This window comes from Paramormyrops kingsleyae, chromosome 19, assembly GCF_048594095.1.
Source record: "Paramormyrops kingsleyae isolate MSU_618 chromosome 19, PKINGS_0.4, whole genome shotgun sequence".
In the NCBI taxonomy this organism is placed as follows: Eukaryota; Metazoa; Chordata; class Actinopteri; order Osteoglossiformes; family Mormyridae; genus Paramormyrops; species Paramormyrops kingsleyae.
Window position 1 is genome coordinate 5,273,875 of NC_132815.1, and position 19,892 is coordinate 5,293,766.

Here is a 19,892-nt window from a genome sequence, read left to right on the forward strand (position 1 = left end):
CCAAGGGCTGCTGCATCCACTGTGGAAATATACTTGTGCTCTCAACATTGCTACAGACCTTCTATCTATCTATCTATCTATCTATCTATCTATCTATCTATCTATCTATCTATGTATCTATCTATCTATCTATCTATCTATCTATCTATCTAATCATGCCATCACCAAACACAGAGACATTTTATAAAATGTTCCTTTTAAATGGGAACTTTTAACAGCTTTTCTATATTGCTTTGGCACATTTCATGAAACATACTTAACATTCTCAAGACTATAAGAGCATTTCTAAAAACAGTCCATGCATATAGCACATTACTATGGTTTGGCTGCAAAAGCCTGTAACTTGCCCGAAACAATTAACTCATGTCTCATAAGCAAATAATCCTACCACTGAATTAGTCAGTGCCATGAAAATGGAAAGTACAATAAGCTTCATTTTACCTATGAGAGTCAAAATGCTTAGATATATTGTCAGTGTGTCAGTGTAAGTCTGTCAGTGTAAGTCTGCTCCTAGGCTCCACAATGCTGAATAATAATCGGTTCCCATGTTCTCACTGTCACTGACTGATCTTTTTTTTTTTTTTTTAGTAAACTGTTGCTGATTCATTTCAAAGACATCAGTTTCAACCTCGCAAGGTCCTACATTACAGTATGAGAGAAAGCACTCACATGCACATGTAACTTCTTCAGATCTGAAGACACAGTACAATAGCAAACAATAAAGTCACACGGCACTATAACACGAAAACAGCAAAGCGGCGATTCAAGAACAACAACAGGGCAGCAAACTCATGTACAGTCATGGCCGAAATTATTGGCAGCCCTGGTATTTTTCCAGAGAATGCACAATTTCTCCCAGAAAATTGCTACAGTTACAAGTGTTTTGCTATACAAATGTTTATTTCCTTTATGTTCATTGGAACAACACAAAAAAACAGAGGAAAAAAGCCAAATTTTACATAATTTCACACAAAACTCAAGAACTGGGCCGGACAAAATTATTGGCATCCTCAACTTAATATTTGGTTGCACGCCCTTTGGAAAAAATAACTGAAATCAGTCGCTTCCTATAACCATCAACAAGCTTGTTACACCTCTCAACTGGAATTCTCGACCACTCTTCTTTTGCAAACTGCTCAAGGTCTCTCAGATTTGAAGGGTACCATTTCCCAACAGCAATTTTGAGGTCTCTCCACAAGTGTTCAATCGGATTTAGATCTGGACTCAATGCTGGTGACTTCAGAACTCTCCAGTGCTTTGTCTTCAACCATTTCTGGGTGCTTTTAGAGGTATGTTTGGGGTCATTGTCCTGCTGGAACACCCATGACCTCTGACGCAGACCCAGCTTTCTGACACTGGGCCCTATATTGCACCCCAAAGTCTTTTGGTAGTCTTCAGATTTCATGATGCTTTGCACACAGTCAAGGCACCCAGTGCCAGAGGCAGCAAAACATCCACAAAACATCTTAGAACCTCCACCATGTTTGACTGTAGGTTCCGTGTTCTTTTCTTTGTAGGCCTCATTCCATTTTCTGTAAACAATAGAATGATGAGCTTTACCAAAAAGCTCTACCTTGGTTTCATCTGTCCACAAGACGTTCTCCCAGAAGGATTTTGGCTTCCTCAAGTACATTTTGGCAAACTCCAGTCTGGCTTTTTTATGTTTCTGTATCAGCAGTGGGGTGCTCCTGGGTCTCCTGCCATAGTGATTAATTTCATTCAGATGTCGACGGATAGTTCAAGCTGACACTGTTGCATCCTGAGTCTGCAGAACAGCTTGAATTTGTTTAGAAGTTGATTGGGGATGTTTATCCACCATTCGGACTATCCTTCATTGCAGTCTTTTATCAATTGTTCTCTTCCATCCACGTCCAGGGAGATTAGCTACAGTGCCATGTGTTGTGAACTTCTTGATTATGTTGTGCACAGTGGACAAAGGAACATGAAGATCTCTGGAGATGGACTTGTAGTCTTGAGATTGTTGATATTTTTCCAGAATTTTTGTTCTCAAGTCCTCAGACAATTCTCTACTCTTCTTTCTGTTCTTCATGCTTAGTGTTGCACACACAGACACACAACAGAAAGGCTGAGTCAACTTTTCTCCATTTTAACTGGCTTCAGGTGCAATTGCTACATTGTATATTGCCAGCACCTGTTTCTTGCAACAGGTGACTTCAAACAAACATCATATGTTTGAAATAAAACAATTTACCCACAATTTTGAAAAGGTGGCAATAATTTTTGGCCCATTTTTGGAGTTCTGTGTGAAATTATGTCAAATTTGGCTTTTTTCTCTGTTTTTTTTTTGTGTTGATCTAATGCACATAAATGAAATAAACATGTGTATACCAAAACATTTCTAATTGCAACGATTTTCTGGGAGAAATGGTGCATTTTCTGGAAAACTTCTAAGGGTGCCGTTAATTTTGGCCATGACTGTATTGTGGGAACCAAAAACACAACAATGCTGTATCACTGCAATTTATGGAATATGTCTTTAAATCATTATGAAATCTTGGTTAACACAATGATCACATGCATATGTAGTTTTTGGTGGAAAATTGTTACAATGAGAAACTACAAATTCTATTTTGACCGACAAAATAAAATGCTTCAAAGCAGCTGAAAAAACCTGTAAATTATATATCACAGGCATGTGTTTTGTCGGATATTATAATTTCTGTCTGTACAGAGTACTTTCAGCAGAGGTTAAGCTGAATGTTATGCATAATTTCTGTGTTCCAAGCAAAAACATTTATAATTTCCAAATACATGTTCTTATTACTGTTCCATCATATTTTTATTCTATACCAGGAGTGGAGCATGTCTTAAATCCACAATTTGAATTGTTTAGTGAAAGCTCGGGGAAAATCTGACTTGCGACAAAACGTAAAATCTTCCCTGCCACGGAATCACACTGCCATGACGTTTAAGGAGCAGATGCAGCGGCCGTGTCTCTTGGTGGACCAGAGGAGTGGAGCCCCCTGCAGGCTGTATTGAATATTAGGGTCCAGGGCTTCTCCCTGGAAGTCATGCCTCAGGTGGTTTGACCCCCCACCCCCCCTTAATCCTGTCCTTAGCCTTTATATAATCACATTAAATGATTAAGGTCCATCTTTAGCTGGCATCTTGTTGCAAATGCTGTGCTACAAATGTTGGGAAGTGCTGAGTAGGAGGTGTCTCCCGTGGAAAAGCTCAACGTTGTAGGACCTTCTTCATCCTGAATATAAGAACTGCATGGAGACAATTGGAATTACCTTATTTAAAAAAAAAAAGGTTTGGTAACACTTTACTTAAAGATGTCATCTCTTATGCAGTATAGGTGCATTCATAATGCATTATAATGGTCGGTATAAGAACCAATAAAGCATTACAGCATCTTCTATTGACAGTCATAAGGTATTATAATATTAATTATAATACTTCATAAGATCCAATGAAACTCTCATGGTAACACTTTACTTAAACCAGTTACTACAATGCATTATAATGCATTCCTAAAGTATTATAAACACAGATATAACTATTTATAAAAAGGCATAACATATTATAGCCATGTTTGTTATGCATTGTGAATTCTTTATTAAGCTCTCATCTATAATGCATTGTAGATACCTTCATAATGCCTTATGGTGGTCGGTATAAGAATGAATAAAGCATTACAGCATCTTTTATTGACAGTCATAAGACATTATAGTGTTGATTATAATACTTCATAAGCTCCAATAAAGTTGTCATCTATAATGCACTATAGATACCTTCATAATGCATTATAATGGTCAGTATAACAATTAAGGATGCTTTATACTGCATTATGAGTACATAATCATTTATAATGCAAAATAATCATGGCTATAATGTGTTATGCCTTTTAAATAAATATTGATAGCCATGTTTATAAAGTTTTATGAATGCATTATAATGTGTTATGAATGTGTTCATATATTCTATAGACATGGCATTCACAGAAAGTGTTACCAAAGATTCTTTACTAGTGAGGACAGACCACAATCCCTGGCCATCACCTCGCAGTCTGTATGTTTTTCACAGAAGTACATGTTGGAATTAAAAAGTGCCGTGCAGGTGTTGGCCACATCAAAGATTTGACAAGCGTTAAATGAATAATAATTAGGCCAGCAGAGAACTGTCATTTAATTCCAGACAGATTCTGTGGTCAACAGAAGGTGCCAAAGATTAGACAGTTCCACCAGTACGCACCTTTCCAACACACCGAAAAGATTCAAACTGAACATATCACCATAAATTCTTCATTATCTAAATGTATCCAATATGCTGTCTATAGGTACACAAATATACATGTGGTTTTTTTAACTGCCACAGAAAAAATGTATTTTGTACAAACAAACAAACAAGCTCCCCTTTCAAAGAGAAAAATCACTGACTCATTTCTTTTGTTTCATGCATGCTAATCCTATAGAACAAAGGGTCTATTCGATGCCTTCAATAATGAGGAGGGACAATATGAAATATCCTTAACTATCACACAGAAAAAGCAAAGACTATACTCTATACAAATCACACTTCATTTTCACTGCCTTTTGATCCAGTTGGATTTTCGTTTAAATAACATCAGCAGGGCTAATATAGGTACAGTATCATCAGTTGTCCAAGTATGACGGGCCCTGAGAAATCTGTGTCAAACCACTGATATGCAACTAAGTGACAGCTTTATTTTAGTGAAAGCATAATTCTATACATTTATTTACACCAAGAAAGACAGTAAAGTAACAACAAAAATACTTTTGAACAGCATGTAAAAAATATACTAAACAAAATTTCCAACTGTACATAACAAATATTAACTATACACACTTAAGTATAATTTGAGTACTTTTACAGATAAAGAATGTGAGTTAGAAGTTCTGAAGATCAGCTGGATGCACAAAATTACTTCTGAGAAGCCTGTATGCAAGAAGCTGTCCAGTGCAAATCATCATTAGCAACCCGGAACCTGTAGAAGAGGAACATAAAGTTTGTTAATGGTGTGTTTTCTGCCAGGTTATCACTTCTAAAACATACGTAGCTATCAAACCACACAGGAATTGCAGGGAGCAGAACACCACTACACTTCACTACAAAGGCTAATGTCCTTCTGCTGACATTATATGACCTTTCATAGATGTTTTTGTTCATCATCATCAAAATGACATTTTGCTGAAAACATAGATCAGCCATATTCTTACAAACTCTAAAGGAATCAATTTAGGTTTTTCTGGTCTTTGACTCTCTGTACATCATGTTTATCCCTAAAAAACATTTGATGCTAAAATGATTATAGTGAGGATCGTGATAAGACTGTAAATACCATCCTCTGGATAGATGCCACACATATCTCCAATTACCTCAAGGATGACATGATGATTAATCAACTAGATTCTGATCAAAATTATGCTAATTCTAGGAGAATATCTACTGTTGCACCTTAAGGAGAGAAAATGAAATGCTTCAGCAAATATTCAATGTCATCAAATGTTAAATTTAAAACTTTATATAAATGCACCATTTGAGGTTAAGAAAACTGCGATTTTGTTGTTCCTGCGCGATGACAAAAGAGTTTTTGAATCTTGAATCTTTGTATAATTTGCTTTGGCTGATATGAAAATGAAAAGCACAAGTTTCAAGGATACAGCTTTTAAACTTGAAGCACAGACCCCAGAAAAAAAATTAAACATCAAGTTTGCACAATATAGGTGTAACACAGTCACGCAATTACCTCAGTTTGACTTACTGTGAGGTGATGGTAGCAGAACAATAAGACAGTACTAGGTTCAATCAGTGTCATGTTTCCATAGTGACTGATCAGTTGGCTGGATTGGTTAATGAACTCCCAATTGGACTGATCATTCTACTAGAGATAACTCTGGCCAATTGTGTGGATTCCAAAAGTATGTATAAGGGGGAACTTGAAAGGGCCTCTTCAGAGTATAATGGTGTTAGTTGTTGATGATCAAGGGCAGGGGTGGGCAATCTTATCCGCAAAAGACTGGGTTAACCTTTAGGTCAGCTGTTCAAACCCAGGTGTGAGGACTCTTCAACCAATCACTAATCTCATTAGGGAGTTGCAGTGAAAACCCGCATACACAGCGGCCCTTTCTGGAAAGGATTGCCCACCCCTGATCTAGGGTGTTAAGGTTTAGGTCTGTGTTTAGTATCTTTCATTTAATGGGCTCATTTGTTTGCTCTGTAATTCTTTTTTTGGTTCAAGCCTCCTCTCTGCTCATGTGACATGGCCTCAAAACAGGTCATGTTGTACATAATCCTGCATCCTTAATGTATTCTGAAATACCTCTACTGTGTGATTAAACTTCAGTTTACATCAGCAGATGTTAAGCACAACGTACATACCATCGTTTTTACCCATTTTCACAGGTAAACAGGCATTTTTCGGAAGCTATTATTTCTCAAAGGTACAACAGAAGTGCACACGCTGCGCCCTTGGTCCCGTAGGTGCTTACTGAACACCTCTCCCTCTAGCTTCATTAACAACACGGTCCCCTATTTCCCAGAATGCAAAGCATCTGTAGGACGCCCATTATATCCACAGTGAACACAATATCAAGGAGGGGGGAAAAATCTATTAATTTCATGAATTATTAATGGCACACTGAGTGCTTCTTGCCATGACTTTGTTCCTACTTTGTCAGAGAAAGTGTGTCATACCCAGTGCAGCCCACCAGTGCTCCGCAGATGGAAAATCAGACATCACTGCAAGGAGAGCAGAGGACAGGGACAGGCTAAGCACACAGGCCACTCCTACGAGGAAGAGTTTCAGTGCCAGATTTTTGAAGTGAAAAATCATAATACAGAATTAAACCCATAGACAAGATAACTGGATGTCATAACATGAATATTATTATGCTCTCAATGAAAAATCCAGTTTCACTAACATAATTAAGCATTGCTTATTGTTGTTTCTTATTCTATTTTAAACATAACCGCATTTGAAAATACATCCAAATACTATAAATGAGTATATTTACTAGGAGCAATCAAGGCCCAGTCTACAAATATATGTTGTATATACAGTATCCAGAAATACAAATTCAATTCTTTCAGTTTTTTAAAAATATTTTTTATTATCTTACATTTCAACTTATATGAAAGTGTAGAACTTTAATATTAAATGATACTCTCAACACTTTACTTGAGGGAGTACAGATAATGTAGTACTATACTCTTACTTGTATGTATTAAATAACCAGAAACTAAGTGCTATTTACGCACTGATTCCATGTTCGTTCATCATCAGTCAGTCATAATGGTTCATGTATTTCATGCAGTTATTATATTTGTTCATGATTTCTGCTTCAGTAGTAACTGAGTTACTAAATTACTTATGTCCCCTCAAGTAAAGCTTTAGCAGCTACTCTGAAATGATGCTATTGTTTTATTCAGGATCGCTCAGTTTGCTTTTCCTTCAAATGCAAACCTGAAAGTCTCCAAAGACAAGAAAAGTTGGAAAAAATCCGGAATCGACTAATTCTGTTAAATCAGTGCATGGAGATACCCTGAGACACTCGGGCAAAATTAAGTGTTTTCAAGATATAAAAAAGCAATATTCAAAGCTACATTTGAAAAATCCATCCATCCATCCTGTAACTTCTGATTCTGATCAGGGTCACTGGGGTTGCCTGGACCCCATTACAGGCACAAACCCCCTCACTTAAGGGCAAAAATCAGCAGTCTGAATTATTCAAAATAGTTGTTTTCGATCAATGCCACTCTTTAAAAATCCATCCTTTCTTCTATGACGCTCACGTCCCTGTATGTCTCCTGGCCAGAAAATTCCGTAGCATGTGACAGTGTTTACCTGCTACAGTGAAGCCGACGTGGATAAGGGTGACGGTGATGGCATAGTCCCACATGCACTCATCGACCAGCCACCCAAACAGCAGCCCACTGAGGAGATACGTGACCTCGGTGGAAATCACACTCACTGTACGGGGAAAGGGGAGTCTGTCACACTCACTGTACGGGGAAAGGGGAGTCTGTCACACTCACTGTACGGGGAAAGGGGAGTCTGTCACACAGACCTGCTGGCTGAAAAGCTACTTATCCCTCTACTTCACACTAAACACTGTCACATAGGTTCAGTAGTCTTCATTACAACCTATACCACTGCTGTCACCGATTCTAAGAATTGATTTGTACCGATAAGATAAGACAAGGTAAGTTCATCATGACATGACTGTTCAAACTCACCTAAATATTCTGGATTTTCCCATGAATCCTGTATAGTGAAGTCAAAGGGTACCAACCAGATATTAACATCTTCCAACCTGATAATCAGGACAGATAAACCATGTGAAATCAGATGATAAATATAAAGTATGCAGCAAATGTATTGTTTGAATGTAAGTAGGTGATAACCCAGGCACAGTACTGATAGATTATTTCCAGATATGAATTTAAACACAGTGTAGTTATCTCTCAGTGAGAGGGCCCTCGCTGCCTTCAATTCTCAATAATCACGTAGTTTGTTAAAAGTTATGCCAGCGACAGTTAACAGCAGGATGTCTACCAGAGGTATAAAAACAATTGGAGAAGTGATATGATACCACGTAAGTGTAACTGCGTGAATCTTTGAGACAGGAAGTGACATTCACCCGTAGCACACATGCGGTCGGCACAGAGAAAAAGTAAGGAAGTGCTCTGTTTTATTTTTCTATGTTTCAACCCACCTGAGAAAACCAACACAGAGGCTGACGGTGATGTAGTACAGGGAATAGAAGGAGCCCAAACAGATCAACAGCTTCCACAGGACAACCTGACAAAAGACACAGAAACAACAGTTACTTTATTCACAGATTTGCCAAATTATATTCAAGTGAAAGATATGCATTTTGTCCTTTATATATACATATATATAAGCTAAGTACACTAATTCTGGACGGACTTGTATTTTCCTTGAGATTTAATATCTAAAATTACAGTATATGAATCATTTTTTTAATGTATCCACTTTTAAAAAGCTCACGATGTGATTAAAAATCCAGAAATGTTCGTTACAAACAATGAGATTTAGTGACTTCCCAAGCCAATGCAAATAATATAAACTAAGCAGTAAATAAATAGATAAACAATATATGAAGTAAACTGAATACATAAGTAGTAAAATTTTTATTTAAAGAGATACATTGTAAACATGCTGCGTAAACAATAACTAATAAAGTACAGGTGTGGCAAATGAAGTAAATCTTTACATTAATAGTGTGAAAGGAAGCTCTGAGGTGGGATTCCTGTGGTTCTCATTTCCGAGCTGGTAGGATGCGATGCTCTGCAGGAAATGAACATGCAGACCAGTGTGGGCTCACTGTCACCAGAGCATATGGGATCCAGCTCCGGAGCAGCGCTCGATCTCGCCTGGAGTTCCAAGAGGCCGAGGAAACTTACCCATGTTTCCTCAGTCTTGGTCTCAGTCGGTGTCTGCCCAAGGCGCTTGATTAGCGTAGCGCCACAACACCTGCACCAGTAGTCCAAAAACATGAATAGAGGCTGGTTCCTTTATGGGGACAGAAGGTGGCAGGTAGGGCACCACGGCAACGGGGGACAGACCTAATGGGATTACCAACATGAAAAGCTTCTCTCAAGCTGGCCTGGATTGAGCCCAGTCCCGGCCGGCCGGCCCACATCCACTGCCCACAGCCGCTAAAAATACGTTAGCATCACAGTCGCTAAAAATACGTTAGCATCGTTTGGCTTCTGCACGTCGAGCCTCTGCGTTCGCTTTCAGTGTTCAGGATATTAATTTGGCATTATTTTGTTGGAATATAAACAGCTGCCAGAAAACTGGGAAGCAAGCCAGACTTGATTTTGAGTAAATTAAATGCAAATAGGTCACACAGCCACTGTGACTGAAGCTACTTGAGATGCTTGTTTTTCTCCCAGTCATCCATTATGAAACCCTTGACATGTCATCGTTGGAGTAGATGACAAGATCTACAAATAACATACTTCTAAGAAAATTCTGAGACCCCCCCCCCCCCCCCCCCCCCCCACAGACACACACACACCCCACACCCCACATGCATGTACAGCTTGATTGAGAGGCTGGGGTGTTCTACGCAATTCTGCTGACATGCAGATCTGCCCTGAACTTCTTCATACGTCCATCTAGACCTGTAGGAATGGGCCACAGAAGTAGAGATATTCAACAGAAAGAACAACAGAACAACAATGTATTTCTATGTTTCTGTAATCCAGTGGCATTTGTCGTTAGCCTAAATAAAACGATGCCGTTGGCTCTTTGGCTATAGTATCTTCTATGCGCGTAGGTCTGCATGTGAGAAACGCTAAAATGCTTCAGATGACACATGAGATATTAATAAAACCACATGGGAAAAAAAGCAAATATTCTCTACAAGATGGAAACGTTCATGTTTTTGTCATATAAGCATTGACTGCAGTGTTGGTACCAAAAACTAAATGACAGAAGCATAACTGTTACATTCCATAGTAGGCCTGTAATGTCACAGGTGTCTGTGTGAGAATCCTTATTTATTTATTTTTGTTGCTGGGGAGACTTTCGTCGCATACTCCCACCATCCGTCCCTGGACAGTGCTTTTTTGTTGACATCTTGTAGACGGGAGGCAGATGGCCCAACCTGGCAACTCTGGATGAATGCTTTAACCACTTGAGTAATTATTACAATCAATTGTGGTCCAATAAAACCATCCAAGGCAGTGGCTCTCGCGAGGCTTCTCCCTGACAAACACCCTGACGAAAGAAGTCTTCGCATCTCACCCCAACGTCTTCCTCACCCCCCCCTCACCTGGGGCAAATAACCAAGAGTTATTGATGCCATTCTGAGCAGCCTTTATCTATCGCAGTCCTGCTGTTTTCCATAAATTTAAGTAAATTACTTGGTCAACACATCAGGGTAATAGCAGACTGACATGGGCAAACAAACAAACAAACAAACAAAAAAACACTTAAAGGGATGCCCTGTCACTTAACACAACAAATTAAAATGAGGATTCTGCCTATAGCTTATTAATAATGTACTTACCAGAAACCATAATCTAAACAAACGGGAATCCTAAGACTATGACTGATAATGAGATACATGCTGGAAAGTTACCAAACTACAGAACCACTGAAAAGTGCTGAAATATAGTTCATTGTAAATATTTTATATTCAGAGGGTCTTAGCGGGACTTATAAACACAATAATTGTACTATGCATATTTGATAGAATAATTAGTAGCATATTGTGAAATATCTAAAGTATAATGTACTAAATGTGACTTCCTACATATAGCAAGATGCTTCTTTATAACAACCATTTTGCCACATAAAACTACAGTATATGTATTTATTATTTAAGTAATGAGAAGTGTTTCATTTTAGATTGGTTCTTATTGTTGAAGAGCATGAAACCTCTTTTAGGTAATATGTTCAGGAAAAACGTGTGAGTGTGTAACATCAGTTAAGGAACTATCATTTGAAATACTGGATATTTCACACTTTTAGTCAGACATTAATAAAGTCATCCTTGCATAAATGCGTGACAGATCCCTGCCAGTGCAGTTCTTTGTCCCGAACTTGAACCCAGCGTTGTATGTATTCACCTTCTCTCATAACCAGCATACTTTCTTTTTCCGTACAGGCTTATATAAATGCTGCTATGCCCACATAACGCGGGGCTTCCGCGTTTACCATTAAAATAAATTAAATTAATCGATATGAATGGTTATAGTAGGTTTCAGCAAAGCAATCGGGCGTGCAAACAGTGATTTGCCTGTGCACCGCTTATCACGTGGCGTTTTCGCCAATTGATCGACATTAGGTCAAAGTTACAAGAAATGCTGTTGAACGAACATCTTTTTTTTTTACCTGCACGTACACTTCTTTTCTACATTGTGCTTTGCTAGGCCTATATATGCCTTTTCATAATTCCCAACTTATGCTGCCAGTCGTTTGCTGTCGTCGAACTTGCGTTTTGAAACGAAAACGAACTATGCTATATTATAGCGGAAATATAATATTAAATCAGAAATGTCAGAAAACAAGCAGACTTAATGGGACGACTATATTAGTGCTATAAACACTTTCTTCAATCACAATATTTTTACAGTGAGATCGCTGGCATTCGCACTTGTTTCGTGCGGCTATTACAGTGGCATTTCCTTTACTTGTGTAGCAAGCTGAACATTTTATTTTTAGTAACAAAATGGTAACCGTGCTGGTTTTTATTATACATTTCATTCTGCTCCCGGTACAGTTGCGTCGCACTTTCATCCGCCCGCCGCCCCGATCGCTTATAAGGGTAAAACTGTGCGGCGATCGGTGCTTACAAGCCTAAACATTATTTTTTTGGGGGAATGTAGCAGCTAAAAAACTTTCGATGTGTGGCATCATGTGTCTCGGTGTGTAGCTAGAGCACCCCTGCAAGCTCTCGCCCGGCTCTGCTCATGCGCATTGTCTGCTGCCTGGTCAATTTGTCAGTACTCGTGGGAGAATTTGGGTAAGAAACAGACAAATTTAAACAATTGTACTTTAGGATAAACCTGTTTATGCCATAAACGGCCCCCTATATAAATACGCAGTGTTCCGTATTATACTTTCGTTTCAGCTTCGCTGCGATTGAATTGGACTAAAACTTAGCAATAAAGTACAAAACGACTGGACGTGTCATCAATAATTTCAGCCAGGAAGAGGTTCAGTGTGATAGAGTATGTAATGAATTACACAATAAAATTACAATAAAAGTAGCTGCGAAATGTGCCGAAATCGATGGCAAATGTGTTGCACTACCTTTGTTGTTTCTTAGGCACGACTATTAAATGATTTATTATACTCTTTCAGAAATAATACCAGGTCCAGCGGCTGAGAAACAGCAGGAACTGGGCGCTAGTCAAGCGAGCGAGACAAAAATATTTCAATCACCATTTCCTTCCAGTAAGGTTTTTATACAGTTAAAATATTATTTTTGTTTTATTGCAACGTGTCTGCGGGCCTGCGGGTGAGAATTATATAGAGTATATTCCAGCTCCGCCATTTTGGGAAACTGCCTTTAAAACACATTAAATAGTATCAGAGCAGAGAAAAGTGTTTATATGAGATACAATGCATGATCTGCGTCTTACGCCGAGGAGGCTATACTGTATGTGAAACACACCTAGCTCTTTTATTGATAACAAAAACCGCTCTTAGCCCCGAAACGAGTCTTTAATAGCCGTAATACTCGTAATAAAAAGTATCTGGGTGAGAGAGCATGAAATAAATATTAACAGTCTTAAAAACAAACCGAGGGAATTTGACAACAATAGACCAGGAGAAATAGATTCCAGGCAATCAACACCCTGTTTTCGCGCTTGAAATATAAATTAATTTTGTCTTAATTCAAAAAGTATTTTCGTGAAATTAGCTGATTTAAATGTTTTGGTCTCTGCGGACACATATAACGTGTTTTGCTCCTTTTAGGTCGTATAAAAAGACCGGCACGAGCGTGTAAACTTTCTTGAAATATTTTATTTTTCATAAATCGGCGATTTGCTTAGTTAATGTGGCTGGCAGACTGAATGCCATCACTTAATTTTATACGACCAAGATGCGCATATCGTAAAACGTTTAATTGCAACAAGTGATTATAATGGCAAGGGATCCATGAGGAGAGTGGCCATTGCATATTTACATTTACCTCAGTCTAAGTATCAATCACGTCAATAAAATGCGCGTGAATTTTAGTCTCCATTTTTTGCTGAGAGATTTCATTGTTGAATAGGTCTTGAAAGTTTCAGGCGCAGAATTGTATAGAATTGGACAACACTGACCTCTAGTGGCAGGGTGTTGCTATTACAGTATTGTATGATTTTTCTAACCTATTGTAATTCTCAATTTTAGATGGAAATACGGGGGACTTTGTTAAATGTACACACCTTCCTCTGGTTTTTCTTTAGCTGGAGAAATGTATATAATATGTAAAAATATTAGTTGATATTTATACAGTATGTATCTGTGTAGACTGGTTTGTGTTGTCAAATGTTTATGTATCAAACAATTTTCAAATTTCTTTTTCACTTTATGTATGTGCTGCTCCACTTCAGACATAATTAGTGCAATTGACGTGGAGTAGTTTAACTTAGATTGTATCTGTATAAAACATACACCTAATACAGCAGGAGTGGGCAGCCTTATCCGCAAAGGGCCGGTGTGTATGCAGGTTTTTGGTATAACCTTTAGGTCAACTGCTCAAACCAAGGTGTGAGGACCCTTCAGCTAATCAGTCCTCTAATTAGTAATCTAATTAGGGAGTTGCAGCGAAAACCCACACATACAGTGGCCCTTTCTGGATAAGATTGCCCACCCCTGTAATATAGTTTAAAATGGTCTGTTATATTGAACTGTTTTTATAAGTAGTCCCGTTTTTCTCTTTTGTGTTAGTGCCCATGTTTGTAGCTCAGGTATCAGCTACATTTTGAACCCTTTTGAAGCAGCTGCAGTCATAAATGTTTTGTTTTGAAAGAACACCTGGTTATAAAAGAAACATGTCTAAATGAACGTGTGTCAGATCTGTCTGATATGGAAGAATCGGCTGCCAGACCTGGCTGCCCTGAATTCGACGTCTACGGAGCCATGGACTGGACAGACGGAGTCGGAACTCTGCCCGGCAGCGAGCTGAAGGTATGGGGCGCGGTTCTGAGAGGAGGCCTGTGCCAGTGAACTGGCAAGCGTAATAAAATGGTGACATTTTGCCTGTGTTAAAGTACTAATGTCATGACTACACACAGGAGACTTTATTTGTATAGGCAAGAAAATACTGAGAGGCAATTCCTACTGTTTAAATTGTTGGTAAAAAAAAACAAACTATTAATCGGCATCATTTATAAAAATTATCTCCAGCGTTTACAGATGAAAAAATTATACTTTCTGATCCCGTGTGGATGTACAGCAAAGCCGAAAGGGGGAATAGGCTATATGAGCCGAGCGTGTGAGGTCACCCCTGTCACGTGACACAGGACTCGGGTGGCGTACTGAAGCTGCCTTCTTTTGTGGCTGTCAGTTTCGTGTGAATGAGTTCGGCGTGTTGGAGGTCATCACCGAAGATGCAGAACCCGAGGGCATTAAGAAGGCTCATGCCACCACCACCTGGGCCATCCCTACTGCTCAGGAAGGTAAGCACTGCCCCTTTATGCCTTCTACTGCAGGACATTATAGTTACATGACACACTGAGGGGTGTGGTTGCTCTGATCTGTAAGGAATGAATAATTGGTTGAGAGACAAGTGCTCCATCTTATGGACATTAGGTGTACTGCATCCAGAGTAAATTTTCTTGTCTGCAGCTAGTACACCAATACATAACATCGATCATGTCAGTAAGCCGTAAATAAGGCCCAACTCATCAATTTACGGAGGGGCGATGGGCGGAACCGTACCGGTGTGGATGTTCATCTTGCAAAATGGCGTGCTTCTTCCTTTTCATTTTAGAAACGTCTCGTAAGCCGAATCTCAGGCATTTTAACAGTTTTAATGTTTGTCAGACACTTTTCAAACAGGGGAAGTGTCTCGCTTGCGCTTCCTGCAGAGGCTGAGTTCCTCAGCTCGCTGTTCTGCGTCTGCTGCACCACTGCTGCTCCAGCCTTCGCTGGCCGTCCGCTGCTCTGCTCCCACTAAGGTCATCCATTGCATCTGTGTGCAATTATTCCGCTTAGACTGAACAGGGCACTTAGCTAGTACTGGCTACCTTTTATATACAGCAAACAAATTGGAGTACAGGGGTGTGGGTTGATACATATGAAAACAGAACAGAGTTTTTTGAGGCTCACAGATATTCATCTTTTTTTGGGGCGGGGGGGGGGGTGGGGGGGGATCCTGAATTTTGTATCCACTTTCTTAGGCCCAGGACAATGTGGTTTATAGCCAGGGATTAACATAACTGGTACGCAAGTACGCGTTCACCTTTAAAAGCGATACGTTCAGCAATCGATTGTTGTAACAGCATGAATGTGTGCATATTTTATGTGCATTTGCGCCGATATGACAAGAAATTATCGCACATTTTAACCTTTATATGCTAATTCGTACTTCATTTGCGGTATAGAGGTTCAAATGCAGGATAATTTCTTGTCATATTGGCGCAAATGCACATAAAATACGTACGCATTCACGCTGTTACAACAATCGATTGCTGATCATATCACTTTTAAAGATACTTTTAATGAAAAGTCATCTGGCCACCTGCGTAATCCTCTCACATTTGAGCCCTTGAGCAAGACCTTTGACCCTGACTGCCCTTTGCATGCTGACTGATCCTGTTGCTGACCTCAGCCTTAGATCAATGTGCACTTTGACCCACAATGCCAGACCAATGATACACTGAATGAAATACAGCTTCCCCTGTCATCGTAATTAAGGTCTCTGCAAGGTTCATCTTAGTGCTTGGGTACATAGATCTGTATCAGTCATTAAATTTGTGTACAATCAGGGGTGTGGTGAGGACATGGCCACCCTGGTAGATTCAGGGGGTGCAGCACTTTACAGGGGGCCCTTGAACACATAAAATTATATGTGAAATTGGACGGGGAGGGGGGGGGGCTCAAGGTGACATTTTGTCAGGGGGCCCAGAATTTCTAGCTATACCCCAGTGTACGATAAACCAGCAGGTGGATCCAGCATCTTCTGTTTACCGTGACTGAAACTGTGCCCTAGACCTAGGTGGGACTTCAGGCAGGGTGGTGCTAAGGACAGGGACCCAGAATCAGAAGGTTCTTAGTTTGAATCTCAGCTGGAAGTTGTGATGGGGGGGGGGGCGTAGGGTGAGTTACTGTTGTTGTAAATGTTTGTGTGTAAATACTTACACAAGTTGAGGTTTAACTATATTTGAAAACCATGAAAATGTCATCTGTTTACACAAGTTCCATAACGGTTTGGACTCAGTGATTAATGTATTCCAGAGAAAAGAAACTTTGTATTGCTTTCATTTATTTAAAAATGTTATTGTAATACATAAGTCGTGCTTCAGAGATGTGGGTCGATCCAAATGATGGAGGCGGTGGAGGTCTTCCCATCCAGTGTTGATTCCTGTTCCCGTGTCCCCTTTTGCTAATTAACTTCGACAGGATCCCAGAGGGCTTTTTTGGGGATTTTTCAATCAGATTTTGGAAAACACCTTTTTGGTCATGTTAGAAGTTTATTTCTTTGCTGGCCGATTTGTGCTGTGTGTAAAAACTGATGCTGCAGGATTGCAAACACATGTCTGCCGCATTTAGGGTTTGACCCGGAGTACATACAGAGCTTAACGGTTTGTCATACATAATCTCTGTTGCTTATTGTTATTGTTTTTCAGATGTGTACAAGCTAGGGTGGAATGCAGTTTAATGTTGGGGAACGTTTTGGAAAATATTGGAACAATGGAAAATGTTTCTCCATATGGCAGTTGTTTGTTCCAGACTTTCACATATTTTCAGACATCGGCCAAATTGTATCGTTAGTGGGGCTGGTGTTTGGTGGGGTGGGGCTGGTTATTGGAAACAGGCTGGACACCAGGATCAAAGAGCCAGACTGTAAAGTTGGGGTGCAGCTCTGAGCTTGTCAGAATGGCCCAAAAGGCGGCCCTCAGTCTTGCTTATATGAAGAGAAACTGTTATCGCCTTAAAGCTATAGGTATTTCGAAGTTCTGTTATTTGTTGCTCTGATTTAATGATTTTCCCCGAATACGTAGCCGAAAATCGCATGAACCTAACAGGTTTAAAATCACATTAAACACAAAACAAGATGAAGTGTTTTTAAATCTTTCAACTTCATTGCACGTCACCCACAATAAACAATTTGTATGATAAAATGTATATTTTTTTGCTCTGTCTTTTTGTCATTTTTTTATCGTCTTTGTAACTTGTGCCCAGGATAGGATGAAATACTTATCTTTATTACAGAAATAAATGGTAATAATATAAAACTCATTTAACTACCCCAGAGGCAACATCGACAGTTCAGGCAATGAAGTAATGTAGTTTGATTCTGTCTTCAAACTAATTTTAAAAACGAGAGACGCACGCGAGGGTGGGGCGCACGCTTTGGTGCGTTTCTGGTTTCTAATGACCTGAAGGAGCATTGGCTGACCTTGGAGTTTGGAGGAGGAATGGAGGTAACCTAGTGAATGTCCCTGCAGCGTTTTCAGCCTCCGCCCCAGGGAAGGAGGGGGGCCCAGAGCTGCCGTGGGCCAGGCCAGGCCTGGTGTGTGTCCGCTGCCACAGAAAGGGCTCCTCCGTGGACTTCCTGGCCGACGGACGACACTGCAGCGAAAGGTGTCTCCGGCAAGACCAGCAGGAGTGAGTTTTGGTCCAGTTGGGTTCTGTGCTCAATGGCAGGGGGGGGGGGGGGGTATTATTAGTGATGGACGAAATGACGCTTCACGAACCATTTGCTGTATTTTTCTGACACCACTAGATGGTGTGTTCTATTCAAAAATGAGCACAATGCATGCCTCAAAGCAAACCAAGAGCACCATCTAGTGGAGTTAAAAAATAGAGCAAATGGTTCATGAAGGGTCATTTTGTCCATCATCAGTTATTATGTATGGTGATTAGTGTTCGAATTGGGGGGCATCAGAGGGGTTCCAAATAAGACCCACATGAGAGCTTAGGCACACCAGGTAAGTGAGAAAAAATGTACCTGGGGTGCCCACGAAATGACCATCATATAAAATTTCATTCAAGAACTATAGCTAAATATTGTTGGAGGCGATATATTTATTCAAAGATTCACGTATGCCAACCCTGGAATCCGCAAGACCTGTGACACAATTTGAACGTTGATTAATGGAATCTGACTTGATTGGATCCTGTGGTCTAGAAGAACAGAGGAACTGGAATTGTTGTACACGATTAAGCCGTTATGATGGATTATACATCATCCCTCTGAGTCACGTCACAGGAAAAAAAATCGAGGTCACGACAGGTATTAATTATAGCGATTATGCCCATATTTGTGGTTATTAATAGCTCAACAGTAGCTCATGATGCTGCTCGCAGTTCCTGTACTGCTGGTGGAGTAGGACAGGGATGTGGTTGCAGAATTTGATTCAGATGAGGATCAGTGTCTTGGACAAGCTGTCACAGCCTTCAGGGTTTAACGGAAGCTGTATAGCATAATGGTTAAGGAGGAAATTATGCTATAAACGTTGCTGGTCCCAGTACAAGGGCGGAGAGCTACCCTGAGTGGTTAATGTGGTAAGCGGCAGAAGTTAAACAGCTAACGTCTCATGGTCTTCGCATTTATAATTTAGTTATAAACGGGTAGTACTACTGGCCTGCGTCAGACACAGAGGCGGACTGGCAGACTGGCACAGGTCCAGACGGAGGGTGTTTTAATCACTGCTCCTGCAAAGGAGAGCTGTGGTCATCTTCAAGTGTGATGTGCATCCAGAGATGTGCCACTGCCATGGCAACAAAGAGAAAACGAGTGTGGAAAGAGCAGAAGCATTTCCGTGTTGCCTGACAGAGGCTCTGATTCCCATTAGTGCGGTGTTTCCCAATCCGCTGCCCGACGGTCCACATTTTTGGTCCCTCCTAGACCTACCAGGAGCTGGGAGAGAACAAAACGTGGACTGTCTGCAGGTCCCCGAGGACCACACTGGGAAATACTGCACTAATGGGATCAGTCAATCGATGCCTGACCTGCCCCTCAGCTGCCAGTGCAGTCAGGTGACAGGCAGAGCATTTTGGATGCTGCAGACAGGAAGACTGTAATGAAGCAAATGCCACTGATTCAAATACGAATGATGTCATGGTGAAAATCGCTGAAGCACATGTGCTTTCTATTCACTTTATATACAACGGAAACCTGGAAAGCAGTATCTTGTGTGTTTTACAGGTTCTCTCAGTTTTATTTTTATAGACAAATCTGTGGTGTGAAATTCCCATACTTGTT

General features: G+C 40.1%; 2 protein-coding genes across 4 annotated transcripts in view; one reads left to right on the top strand and one right to left on the bottom strand.

The window, feature by feature from the left end:
* Positions 1 to 4,874: 4,874 nt before the first annotated feature.
* tmem244 (transmembrane protein 244) lies at positions 4,875 to 9,699 on the bottom strand. The gene is made up of 6 exons (XM_072703178.1): positions 9,415 to 9,699; positions 8,703 to 8,788; positions 8,224 to 8,300; positions 7,832 to 7,957; positions 6,682 to 6,726; positions 4,875 to 4,972 (listed from the first exon to the last, which is right to left on the bottom strand). Exons 1-6 carry the CDS (start codon positions 9,505 to 9,507, stop codon positions 4,875 to 4,877), a joined length of 525 nt encoding a protein of 174 aa, XP_072559279.1. The 5' UTR covers positions 9,508 to 9,699.
* A 2,458-nt stretch (positions 9,700 to 12,157) lies between these two features.
* l3mbtl3 (L3MBTL histone methyl-lysine binding protein 3) overlaps positions 12,158 to 19,892 on the top strand; it is a 30,315-nt gene continuing 22,580 nt past the window's right edge. The window contains exons 1-5 of one of the 3 annotated variants that reach the window (XM_023797228.2): positions 12,158 to 12,488; positions 12,830 to 12,922; positions 14,535 to 14,647; positions 15,027 to 15,138; positions 18,133 to 18,292. In XM_023797228.2, the coding sequence (XP_023652996.1) occupies positions 14,546 to 14,647; positions 15,027 to 15,138; positions 18,133 to 18,292 (374 nt within the window). In that variant the 5' untranslated portion in view covers positions 12,158 to 12,488; positions 12,830 to 12,922; positions 14,535 to 14,545. The other 2 variants (XM_023797229.2, XM_023797227.2) reach the window with 2 other exon arrangements.

Coding starts and splice junctions, on each gene's coding strand:
- tmem244 (XM_072703178.1), bottom strand. CDS start 9,507: ATGTTTTTGGACTACTGGTGCAGGTGTTGTGGCGCTACGCTAATCAAG. Junction 7,958..8,223: donor GGAAAATCCAGAATATTTAG/GTGAGTTTGAAC, acceptor TTCCCCGTACAG/TGAGTGTGATTTCCACCGAG. Junction 4,973..6,681: donor GCACTGGTGGGCTGCACTGG/GTATGACACACT, acceptor CCTCTTCTACAG/GTTCCGGGTTGCTAATGATG.